A 13,480-nucleotide genomic window follows, 5' to 3' on the forward strand; every position below is an offset into this window, starting at 1 on the left:
TTTCTTTTCTTTTCTTTTCTTTTCTTTTCTTTTCTTTCTTTCTTTCTTTCTTTCTTTCTTTCTTTCTTTCTTTTTCTTCCTTTTCCTTCTTTCTTTTTGGGGAGTGTGTACAACAAAATATTTAGCCAGTGAGAGTCCCTGCTATTCAGAGACAATGAGCATTTTGTCTGAATACCTGGCCTTGAATGATTCTGATTCTCCTGTCTAGACCAAGGGGCGGAGCTGACAACAGGTCAGATGTCCGGCTTTATCAGGCGGGGTGGTGGTTTTGTGCCAATCTGGGCCTCCCTTACTTCTTGCCCTCCCCAACAAACTGGCATGCAGTTTGGACAAAGGAAAAAATCAGCAACTACTGTCTGTTAAAGAATGTTAGTCTTCAGATGGGGAAGGCAGGGTTAAATATTCACCACGATTGAAGGGAAACAGGTCAATAACTTTACTGTCTTTGATCCCTGTTCCTGACAAGAATATCTGGAAGTTGAGATGATTTTTAGCAAAGTGAGCAAAGAACTCTAGAGGGCAGATTAATTTTGACCTTTATTATTAAAAAAAAAAAAGAAAAAAAATATATATGTAACATTAATTTTTACCTTCAAGACCGCCCAAGATGAGGCACTTGGGTCTTCAAAATGCCATTGTGGTCTGGATACAATGTGAGGCAGAATCCACTGGGGTATGGTAGAAGGTTCAGTTGGAGAAAAGACAATCTTTATTAAAATGTGGTGGGCCATGGGGAAACCTTATCTGCTCAGAAACATTATGTCCGTGTGTCTTCACCTAGGAAGTACAGCGGGACGCCACAGAGCTTTGGTCACCAAAGACACTGGAGGGAGTGATGCAGTGGTTCTCTGCCTGGAGGATCACAATGACCCGTGCACTTCTACAGATGCCGTGGCCAAGAATCATTGCCAGAGAGTCTCCCTCACTGGTCTGAGATGGAACCTGGGCCTTTGAAGTATTTTAAAAATGAGCCAGGTTATTCCATTCAGCCAGGCTTAAAAAGGAGTAAATCATCTCAGTCTCTCTAACCCGTTTTATAGACGAGGCGACCGGAGCCCAGAGAAGTTAAATTCTTTTCTGAGAGTTACTCGGTTATGTAACGACAAAGATAAATTCTTGCACCCAAGTTCGTCAGGACTCGCCATCCGTTCTGTTTCTTCTCTGTCGTGTATGCTTGATATAGGAGATGTTTTGAAGGGAAGCTAATTATTATATTTCTCGCTGTCTTGTAAGGGTTTTGAAAACTTTTCAGTAGAATTAGAAAGTTACTGTTATTTGATGAGGTTAATTAAACTCCAAAGCTATGAGCAGGAGGAGGGCTTTGCAAAATTACATCCTAGGTTAATGGAGCCATTTTCTGAGCTTTTCCCAGCACTTTGCGGTATTCTGTCCTCAATTCCTAGCCTCAACAAGCCTGGGAAAGTGTGGTAGCAATGGATCCAGCGTCCCTCTCACTTCGCAAAGAAATCATGACCCGGGCAGGAGACACCCTGGTAGCTGACAGTGAGTGAAAGATCCTCACTCCCTTCTCCTCTCAGCACCAAGCCACGTCCTACCAAATTGGCATGCCCCAAATGCCATTCCTGGGCTATTGGAGGACCTGGCAGTTCATTCAGGTGCCTCATAAAAGTTAGAACATGAGGACCAAGGAAGAAGATACTGAGATACTAAAGCTCTGGGTTAGACATTATCTTATTAGTGTGAGTTCTAGGTAACTTTTTAAAACTGACTTAGAGAGTAGTCGCAAAATGGCCCCGCAGCAGACCCTGGGCCCTCTCACAAAGACTCTTTATTGGGGGCTACAGCTGTAAGTTCTTTAGAAAAGGGGACAGTGCTGGACTTGATTATACAGAATCTTATTTGCTACAAATCGTCTCTTCCAATTAATGCTGAGCCTACTTGTGGACCAGGTAAGTATAACCTAATTAAGGACTTGTATTTAAACCTCTCAAGTCATTCACATAATTATCTTCAGGTTTTCCCTTGCTATTCACTCTGCTTATTAGATCGGGTTGAGCCCCTTATTATAGTTTTTATATAATTTAGGTAATTGTTCCTCCGCCTCATTGTCACACTTAAAGCTCTAACCATCGAGTCTGCCAGGATGAAAGCCTTCTACGCTGAGCATTCTCAGTGGGAGGATTGAGGTGGGGTCAGGGAGTCTGTTGGTAGCACGTCATCTATAGTCTTAGACTCTTAAAATGCTATGGGATTGAATTTGATTTTTTTTATTGTCTTTCTTTGAATTATGCAAATTTAATCTGAGACTCATCACTGACTGACACATAGCAAATACAAAACTAAATGAATCCCATTTCACAAAATAAAACAGCTAATCCCTAGACATTGGCTAACTAAGCAGCTTTCCGTAAGCATGGTAAGGTATTTAAGGGGTTTGGTATTTGTTCCATTGATTCCTACTTTCTACCTTTTAATCTTTAGGCCACTGAATTAGCAGTACCTTTGGGAGGCCCTTCTGAAACTGAGAATAAAACTAGAATTTATCACTTAAACTTCTGGTCCCAATCATAGACCTATAGGAAAGGAAGGGAAGAAACCCATCTTGCCTTTAGAAAATTGCCATCTCTTTGCCTCTCGAAAATTTTACGCTAAATAATTCTGGCAGAAAATGCAGAGTACCCCCCCCCATGACCTATTTATATGCTCAATCGAGTTTGATATTTCTAAACCTTTAGTTTAGGCTTCTCAGCCAGCAACCGTCACCTGGAAGTACCTGGTATCTAACGCTGAGGAATCACAAAAGCAATACAGACTAAATTGCAATGGCATTTTTCATTTCCAAAGTTTTGTGGGTCAACAAACTAGGAATGCAATCACCAGTGACACCACACATTTGCTCTCCAAGTGGTTTCCTTCTAGGGAACTTTTACGTGCATGAAACCACCATAAGTATTAAACTCTTGCTGCAAAACTAGCAACTCCAGGGACTTAGAAAGCTGGTATCAGCAAAATTGTCTTAGCAGTCTGATATGATGTGTCATCCTTCACCGCAGCTTTAATTAAAAGTACTCACTTAAAAATGTGGCTACAAAAAATTTAAAAAGTGAAATGATGCTTATCACATTTCTCAACAGAAAGGAAAATGGGCCGAATGTCCCCCTACAGCCTCGGAAGCAAAGCGTTCAAAATAAGTGTTCAAATAGAGTTAGCAGTGGTATTACCATTACTCTAAACAAGCACTACTTACAAATACCAACTGATAATTTCCAGGAATTAAAGACAACTTCACAGTATTAGAAAGAGGATTTACCCATTTCCAGGAGCGTAGCCAGATTTATCATTCTGCAGTTCTTTTACATTTTCATTTAAAAAGCCGGGCAAAGTTACTGGAATAAAAATTTAGGGCTGAAGAGGTGACTCATTCATTATCAGAGCCAAATTATTCCACCAACTCTCAAGTTCGGAATTCCAATCCAGTCCAGAATTTTTATTATATTTTAATTAAACAACCCCAGCCTGTCCTAAGTTGTAATGAATCTCTCTCTCTCTCTCTCTCTCTCTCTCTCTCACACACACACACACACACACACACACACACACACAGAGCTTTTGCCCACCCTGGGTTAGTTATAAAGTCAGAATCATATCGTCTAGTCTCTGACGCACCTGTGACCCACAAAGGGAGGCCCATGGGTAAAGTCAAGTCCTGTTTTGATAAGTGAATAGTAATGTTTCTCCTGACAAAGCAGTAAGAGTGGCTTTAGAAAAAACTCCGGTGAAGTCACCTGCTACACAGAAAGACCTTTAGCATCAGGCAGAACAAAAACTCAAGCGTCAGCTACCGAAGCCCTGTGCCATTTGAGCAAAAGAAATCCCTAGTTTTCTATCAGAGTCTTACAAGTTTGTGGTATGGAACTCAAAATGTGTGTTCTTTGTGAAAATCATGCTGTATGCATTGGCCTCAAAAGCACCTAAGAACAGATCCAATAGGACAATTTCAACCAGAGCGAACCCCTATTTTATATAGAACATTCTTGGAGTGCTGTTCTGGATGTCATTAGCTCATCACACAGGCTTTCCACTACCCAGCGGGGGTGCTAAGGATAGAAAGGAAAAGATTATTCTAGGCCTGGGCAACTTATTCGAGCTCAGTTTATCTCTAGAAATTATAAATTGAGGAACTAAGGGTGAAGAATGGTTAGGCAGCCCAGAGCAAAGGTAGTAGTTTTGCTCTCGACAGGTACTTTTATGTAGATAAACACTGGCACCAGTCATTGCCCCAGATAACTCAGAGCTGAGAAATAAAGTGCTCCTTTAAGCTATCCGCTAAAGAGTTAAAGGCAAGTTTATTTGGATCCTGTTGTACACAGAAGTCATTGATAAGGTGAGTGTTTGTAACCTTCATTCAATTTTCACGTATTGGTTTTTCTGCCATACCAGGGGATTTTCCACAATTTAGTTCTCATTGTGTCCTGTGAGGTGGTCAGGATCACCCCCATTTCATAAGAGAAGGTGTGCAAATTGGCCAAATGACTTACAGGGCCCGTGCCTGATGCTAGAGTGTGATGCTGCTCATGACTGGAAAATCTATAAATGGAAACACATTTCACCACATCAGGGTACTGCCCAGGTGACAAAATGTAGTATACCCATCAGGAAGATTTCTTGTTATTTGTAAGGTGATCCCTTAGCAATCAATGAGCTCACAGGTGGACGGTCAAAATTGCTTATCTTGACAACCAAAATAGCTCCTAATTTCAAATCACATCGACTGCTTATTAATTGCTCCGGGGACAGCCATTTATGACCTTGAAGCTGCTGATTCGGCACATGAGTTAGCTGTTATATTACAAGCATCTGGAGAGTTCCTGACTAACCTGCTTTTTATGGGTATAAGAATATAATTTAAAAATTGACATCTTCAGATCACTATCAAATGTCATTTTATCCCTTTGTTTTAATTAGCCTCTTATCCCCCAAATCATTTGAGTTACTAAACCATAACAATAACAAAAACAATTAATAGATTTATTTAAATTCTTCCTTTAAAAAAAATCTTGCCTTTTATTCTCCAAGGGATTTAGGTCATTGGAGATAATTTGGGTAGCTGAAAATAGCTGTGTTTTCTTACTTATTGTCGCCTAAGTAATTCCTCCGGTATCTTCCCCATTCCTCTCTGTGAGTTTCACGTAAAATATTGAGTGTTCTTCCCATCCTTTGGCCCAATGAGAAACACAAGACACCACTTAGAATCTTTGGTCTGGGGAACAGTTGTAATCTTTGCTCCTCATGTGGTCCTGGGGAGCTAGTCAGAAATGCAAAACCATAAGCCCCACCCCAGACCTACTAGATCAGAACCTGCATTTTTGACAAGGTCGCCAGGTGAGTTGTGCACATTAAATTCTGAGAAACACAGCTCCACCGAGAGTTTTCAGTGCACCAGTAGCTTTAATCATGAACTAGATGAGTGGTTGATTATTAGACAGCTAGCGTGGAGGTCCCAGTCACTCACTTTCCCTGGCTCTCCCTGTCCTTCCCTGTAAAGCAGAAGAATTGAACTTGATGATTTCTAGGTCCCATGATTGCTAAGATACCTCTAAGTTCCTTTCCATTAAGATTGACTACTTCGTAGCCAATACGAAAGTTTTATCAAAAATCACAGTCAGGTCAAACATGGTCCCTGCCCTCAAAGATCCTGTGACGTGGGCAGATAGAACTGACAAGTACAAGAAACAACCAGGGGGAAAAAAAAAAATCCAGCTGGGTTAGGTAAAGAGTTATGCTGCATCGATATGAGCTTGGATTCTCAGGAAAAGTCAGTAAAAGCCTTTGATAGATGAGAATGATTTTGTAGACAAGAAAGGGAGGAACTGGGTAGTCTACGACTTAGGGAACAGCATTAGCCAAATACGGAGAGAAGTGGGGTAACACCTCTAGGTGGGGTCAAGCCAAAGCAGGGAGGACCAGGACCGGCAGAATGAGAGTTTACATATAATGTAACACTTTGAACTGAGAAATAGTGGGATCAAAAAGGAACGGGAGAAAGAACTCTGTCTGTTGGTGTCTTGGTGAGGGTATGGGGTTGAGAAGCCTTTTGGAGGCTGATGGGTCATTAGAACTTTGAGACGGCTTATAGGTGAAAGAAAAGGAGAAGAAGAGAGGGGCATTTTTACTTTGAGGTCAAGAGCAAGGACTCTGGAGTCAGCAAACCTGGGCTATGGACCCTGTCATTACCACTAACTATCAGTTGAACTTGAGAACCTGATGTATCCTTTCTGTTCCCCAGCAGTGAAATGTGGGTGACACCAACCTCCTCATTACTGGGAGGAGTCATGATAATGTATGTGCTGGGGCACAGGAAATACAAAAAGGTCTTGGTATGGGGCTTGGGGGCGGGGGGGCGGTTCTCAATAGAATTAAGAAATTGACAGCAGAGAGAAATATGTGAAGAGGGCCCACCAGCAATGTGACCTTACACAGACTGGACAGCAAGTGCCTTCGTTTCCCCATCTGTAAGACAGAGCTGGGGACAAGGTGATCCAAGGTCATTCATTCCCTACTAGAGCACTCAGAGTAACAAGAGTTCTGTGATCACAAGCAGGCTTTTCTTAACTAGGAAAAAGATTAGGCTGCTTCAAAAGGAATTTTAACACATTCAGTAGATTCTTTTTTTTTTTTTTTTGTCACTTTCCTAGGGTTCTTTTTTTTCTTTTTTGAAGGTATAAGAGGGTAAAGGAGAGAACGGTAACTTAAAAAGCAATTTTTTTTTTTTTAACCATCTCCCACACTAAGCATTGGAAGCCTTGGGAGTCCCAGCCCTAATTTATCTCACTAAATATCCCTTTCTGAAATTAGTCAAAATGACATAAATTCAGCGGGGCAGCCAAATTTTAACTACAGTGCACAGGCACAGAAAACATTTTATTCTTTCATCTTATAGCATCTATTATCTAGATGTTTTTCTTAGAGTCGCTCAATGAGTTAATAAATATAACAATAGAGAGAGATAATAACATAGCCTTTATTTAAGAAACATTGTGCTTGCTTCTACCACTACAGTGCCCACTTTTCAGCCCCAAGGCTCCTTGCGTGGCACAAAAATGCACATTGTTATTGAAAATTTCTGTGGATACATATTGGAAAGTTCTTGCCCTCTGCATGAAAGTTTGTGCACAAAATATGCCACTTTTCATCTTATGAGCTCTAGTTAAATTCTGTTGGTATAATGCACTTAGCTAAAATTGCCAACCCTTACCCTTTCCATTCTGAAATTGATTGTTGCTCCATAGATTAAATTAACACAGAACCAGCTTATTAGATTCCAACACCTCTTTGAATTTCTAGTATACATATATATAGGAAACTTTAGCTCTTTGGTATTTCTTGATGATGCAGTTTATGTTGTCAAGCTGCTTTCATTTTTTCTTCTACTTTGCCTCTCATTTCAGCTAAGTATATTTAAAAAGCATTTTAACAAAAGAATTGACATAATTTCTGAGGTTTTTGCAACAATGGGGACTCCTAGATCCAAAAATATTCCAATAAATTGTCACCTCCTGCATAACCTTATTTGTTTATACATCCAAAAGCATATGTTGGTGTGGTTACATGCCATTCTGTTCTTTCTGTGGTTATGCTACCTCAACATTAATACTTAACAAATTCCAGAGTTAATCAGTACCTTTCTCTTCTCTCCCACGCAACATACAGACTTTAGAATGCTTTCATCCTGATAACTTCCACCCAGTTAAATGCTGTATTGTCCAGTGCTTTAGTTCTATACCTTCCCACCATAAATTAGATATTATCATCATTTATATTCTACACCCAGTGCTTTTTTAGATTTACCGTGTATTTGCTAATATCTTTGTTAGTGATTCTTGTATCCCAGATCATCCATTTGGGATCATGTAATTTCTCCCTGCTATATATATATATATATATATTTTTTAAAATTTCTTTCAGGGAAGTCTGCTAGAGATAAATTTTCAGTTTGGGTAGTCTGAAAATGTCTATAATTTGCTCTCATTTTTGGAAGATATTTTCTCTGAATATAGAATTTTACACTGACAGATAATTCCTCTTGGCACATTGAATACATCGGCTTGTGGCATCCATTTTTGCTGTTGAGGAATAGACCTTCTGTCTTAAATGACTGTTTCTTTGTAGGTGATTTGTCTTATTTTCTAGCAGCTTTTGAAGGTTTTTTTATTTCCCTCCCTTTGGTGTTCTCTGTGAGGTGTCTCTGAGTGGTGTTTGTTTTTATTTATCCTGCTTGGGATTCATTGACATTCCTGGATCTGAGAATCTGTATCTTTCAACATTTCTAAGAAATTCCCAGCCAGCATCTGTTCGAGTATTGCTTCTTGCCCATTATCTCTTTTACTTCCATCTAGAATTCAGATCATCTTCTCCAAGGTTTTCGACTTTGCTTCCGTTTTTAATTCCTTTGTCTTTCGAGGCTGCGTGTGGTCGATTTCTCTGGATCTATTCATTAGCGTGTCTAATCTGTAGCTTAATTTTTCTATTGTATTTTTCTTTAAATTATTACTTTTTTATTTCTTGAAGTTGCTTTTGATTCTTTTTCAAAAGTATTGGTCATACCACCTCACACCAGTCAGAATGACTAAAATTAACAAGTCAGAAAACGACAGATGTTGGCAAGGATGCAGAGAAAGGGGAACCCTCCTACACTGTTGGTGGGAATGTGAACTGGTGCAGCCACTCTGGAAAACAGTTATGGAGGTTCCTCAAAAAGTTGAAAATAGAGCTACCCTATGACCCAGGAATTGCACTACTGGGTATTTACCCCAAAGATACAAAAGTAGTGATCTGAAGGGGCATGGGCACCCCAATGTTTATAGCAGCAATGTCCACAATAGCCAAACTATGGAAAGAGCCTACATGTCCATCAACAGATAAATGGATAAAGAAGATGTGGTATATATATACAATGGAATATTATGCAGCCATCAAAAAATGAGATCTTGCCGTTTGCAATGGCATGGATAGAACTAGAGGGTATTATGCTAAGCGAAATAAGTGAATCAGAGAAAGACAATTATATGATCTCACTGATATGAGGAATTTGACAAACAAGACAGAGGATCATAAGGGAAGGGAGGGAAAAACGAAACCAGATGAAACCAGAGAGGGCGACAAACCATAAGAGACTCTTAATCTCAGGAAACAAACTGAGGGTTGCTGGAGTGGAGGGGGGTGGGAGGGATGGGGTGGCTGGGTGATGGACATTGGGGAGGGTATGTGCTATGGTGAGTGCTGTGAATTGTGTAAGACTGATGAATCACAGATCTGTACGCCTGAAACAAATAATACATTATATGTTAATAATAATTTTAAAAAGTATTGGTCATTCCCCATAGCCTATTATTCCTTACTGATACATTCAATAATCTCATTTGTGTTTTTAACATATTAAATATAACTATTTTATATTCTCTGAATATTTCAATATCTTTGAGGATCTTATTCTGCTACCTGTTATTTCTTTTGGTTCTCATTCATACTGCTGGATTTCCTTATGTAAGACGTGATTTTATTTTTTTTCTATGAAATGTTTATTTTCCCATGGAAACTATCTGAGCTCCAGAGTGAGGGCTCATTCCTCCACAGAGGATTTGCATTTGCTTATGCTGATTATCTGAAGCCATTACCCAGCCAGAACCATTTTAAATCAAAGACTCTGGTGTTTTTCAAGCCACACTGATAGTGTGAATGTGGATCAAAGTCTTTGTGAGGGCCCCCTGGTTTATAAATAATCAGAGGGGAGTTTTTTTCCCCATCCACTCAGAACCAAGGTAGAAGCAGGCAGACTTCCTTGCTCTCTTCTTCTGTACATCAGACTTTTGCTCCCTTTTTTCTTCCTTACACTTGAGAATGGAGCCCTTTGAAGTATCCCAGCTTACATGGGGTTCCTGCATTAAACTTGTCCGCACTGCATAAAGCCAGTAAAGCAGATGCCCACGTCTGCCAGGGTTTAGGAGAAACCCTCAAGTCCAAAGCCTGCTTTGGTCCTTCCTTGTCTCCTGAGGTTCCAGCTTCTACTTTGTTTGGGAAACTGAATACTGGCTCTTTTCACGCCCGCTCAGCAATGCATTTCAAAAGGCTTTCAAATGTATTTGCCCAGTAATTTGTTTCCAGATAAAGATGGAAGTCTTTATATAATTAAACTGAGACCTAAATGAGTATGTATGTGATTATATACATGTTTATCATTGTATGTATTTGTGGCATTTCATTTATATATACTTAGTATACTTATTTCCAGGTGCATCTGCTAATACCTTGAAATCTGATATACACTTTAATTTTTTTCGATTATTCTATAGGAATGATTGGCATGCCTTTTGTCACTTGTCTTCTTTAAGAAATATTTAATATGCAGTTATTATAGATTAAATAAATGTAGTCAGTTGTTACCTGGTTTTAAAATTCTCATTACACTAGGTAGAACTGCAGAATTTTTCAAAACTGCTCAAAGTATCAGGGTCACAGAAACAGTGATATTCAGGCCCAGTTGATATAACTGGGAAAAGCTGGCTTGCACTGCATTTTAGAAAATCAAACCATTTTAAAGTTTGTAATAAATCACAATTTCAATAAAACCTTTAAAAATGGGAATCCCTTCATCCAATGAAGACTCTCTTGGTAAAGAAAATGATTTGCCTTTTTTCAAAAATCAGATTTCATATGAGAGGTTTTCTTCAAGTACTGCACACATCGTTCCAATCAGTAAAGATAAGGCCCCCACCCCCACCCCTAGCAGCCCTGCCCTGTCTTCCTAACTGGTGACCCTTCTTCTTCCAGTATGTGCGAGTATCCTTTGATACAAAACCTGATCTCCTTCTGCACCTGATGACCAAGGAATGGCAGCTGGAGCTTCCCAAGCTTCTCATCTCCGTGCATGGGGGCCTACAGAATTTTGAACTCCAACCAAAACTCAAGCAAGTCTTTGGGAAGGGTCTCATCAAAGCGGCCATGACAACTGGAGCGTGGATATTCACGGGAGGGGTTAACACAGGTAACTGGAAGTGGGACAGAGAAAGGCAACCTAAGGCCACGAGAATGTTGTAACTAAGACCATTTTCTCCTAAAGCGAAATATATTTGTATTCCCCCACCTCGTCTCTCATCCCCGTGTGTCCATATTCACTGGTTCTCCATCCTCTGATACTTCTGCCCTCCGTGACCAGCATGATAACCATACAGGTAGTTCTCAACCAGGAAGAATTAAGCACACCTGAGAAACAGGTTGGGCTATTTAATACTTGACTCTACAGAATTTGTAAACATGACTGATGGAATTTCACAGGATATTTTCAATACCTCAGGTTGCCAGATAAGCATCCAGTAATTTTTTAAAGAATAACCTTTGCTCTAAATTGGAAGCTCTGTGTCTGATCTTTAAGTGATTTTAAGTTTGAGGCAAATAGCTTTGATTTTTGTAAAATGCCCATTACATCTGGGACATAAATTGTGACAGCAAAGTCTGGAGTATTGTGTGTTTATTATTTAAAATATTTTATTAAATCAATGCTGCACCATTAGAAGACACATCACACTCTGATTTCCAAACAATTTTTTCTCCTGCCAAATGAGTTTCTCTATATTGTGATACAGGTAAGCTGTCAAATCAATTCTCACAAACCCACTTACAGTAAAGTGCTTACATGCAGCAGATTATTAATGGGCAACAGATAATGGAATGGATGCCTCTAAATTGCTTTGACGTATTTCCCCAGCCTGAGTCAGAAGTGCCGATTGGAAATGCACCAGGAACACTGCAGTAAGTTCATTTAAACTTGGTTCAAGGCTCTGAGTCTGTGCAGCCCGCACACATTTGGAGCTGGGGAACAGTCTGGGCATAAACCTGGCCAACTAATTTTAAATAAGGTGTTATCTCAAGATTGTTTATTCATTTGTGTGCAGTTTGGGTAATATTTGAGCAAGACCTGCACTCAGAATTCTCCCCAATACCTAGAATTTGTGAACATCCAGCATGCGACTCCATAGGTGCATTTCAGCAGTGAACGCTGCAGATTGCACATGCTCATCATTGTTCAGTGGATTCGTGACTCAGTCTGTAAACTGACATGATCTTAGAATGACCTGCTCAGTCAGCTCTTTACTGTTTATCTGGCAATAATCAAATATCTACAGAGCAATTATCTTTCAGTGGCTGTTCAGGCTTTAGGCTCCAGCTTTCATTCAGTGTAGCGACCTCATTCACGCATGAGTATTTGTGGTCTTGTGTTTTCCTGGCATCCCCTGCACCTCATCTACAGACCCACTCAAAGGTTTCTAAATGTTCAAAAGAAACTCTTAACAATCTTCTGTTTCTGGGAACTCGGAACGTTCTTTACTACCTTTCTTCTTTTATGAAATGCACCCAGTATCAAAGGAAGAAGTAACAGCATGAATACTGTAAACCAAAGAGTTCATCTCTGCCTCGCCCCAGGCTAGCATTCAATCCAATACCCAAAGTGAGGTTCTAATGGTGGCATCTCAGATTAGGTAAGAGGTAAAGGTAGGATTGTGGCTGATGGAGGGCATACCATGAAGTTAAACTTGTCCCTAATGGGCCCTGAAAGGAGTTTTGCATATAAATGAGGGGGAATGAACACTGATATTCCCAGCTTAACTCTTGTATTTACTTTTTTTTTTTTTTTACCATTACTTTATCTTAGAAGAGCCCTAGAAAAGTTCCCAAGTGAAATTGATATTCTAATCAACACCGCCAGCATGGCTCAGTATGGATTAGTGCTATTTACACTCTTTTATTTGATTTTTTTTAAAGGAGGGTCTTTCTGTTTGATCTTACGAATATTTCAGAATGGCATGATTCACACATGTGTCTCCTCTCCCATGATTAAATTGCCTGGTGCATTTTGTGTGCTTAGTTCCGTGCAGTGTTGGGCCCTTACTCTGTGCTAGCACCTCAGGCACGCAAAGGTGAAGTAAGACACTGACCCCCCCGAACCTGCCCCACAAGGAGTTTTACCCTCACGTGTGATTGTGACTCACGGAAGAATATGTTACATAACATACTGAGCGATTCAAGATACGCAAACTGCAATCCCGCTCAAAGGGAGAAAAAAATCAAATCCAGCTCAGCTTTCCTATAGGAGATGGCAGTAGGTGTGAATTTTTCCTTGAGAAATGGGTGGAATTGTGATAAGTGGACACAGCTTTTCTTAGAGAAAATATTTTGCGTCTATAAAAATGATTACTTCAGAGGGAGGTTAATGGATTAGAAGTTGCATCTTCTTTAAATGCAACTTGTCTTTATTAAAATATAAGAGATAGGTTCCCTACCATCTTATAAATGAGTTTTTTCACTTTTAACTGGTGAGGAAGGCCACGGTGATGGGGAAGGTCATTATGACAGAAGAGGAAAACAAATTAGAATAATGAAGCTAAAAAGCTGTATTTATATATTTTCAACATAAATTTTCCATAGAATATGCCAAGGCTTTCTTTACAAGTAGGGTCTCCACATC

General features: G+C 39.8%; 1 protein-coding gene across 1 annotated transcript in view; it reads left to right on the forward strand.

Moving 5' to 3' along the window:
- Positions 1-13,480, forward strand: part of TRPM3 (transient receptor potential cation channel subfamily M member 3) — an 816,058-nt gene that overhangs the window by 568,216 nt on the left and 234,362 nt on the right. The window contains exon 4 of the mRNA XM_025891560.2: positions 10,789-11,002. Coding sequence (XP_025747345.2) covers positions 10,789-11,002 — 214 coding nt within the window. The remainder of the gene's footprint in view (positions 1-10,788; positions 11,003-13,480) is intronic.

The sequence above is a fragment of the Callorhinus ursinus genome, unplaced genomic scaffold, assembly GCF_003265705.2.
Source record: "Callorhinus ursinus isolate GAN/ISIS: 27379988/994484 unplaced genomic scaffold, GSC_fseal_2.0 scaffold28, whole genome shotgun sequence".
In the NCBI taxonomy this organism is placed as follows: Eukaryota; Metazoa; Chordata; class Mammalia; order Carnivora; family Otariidae; genus Callorhinus; species Callorhinus ursinus.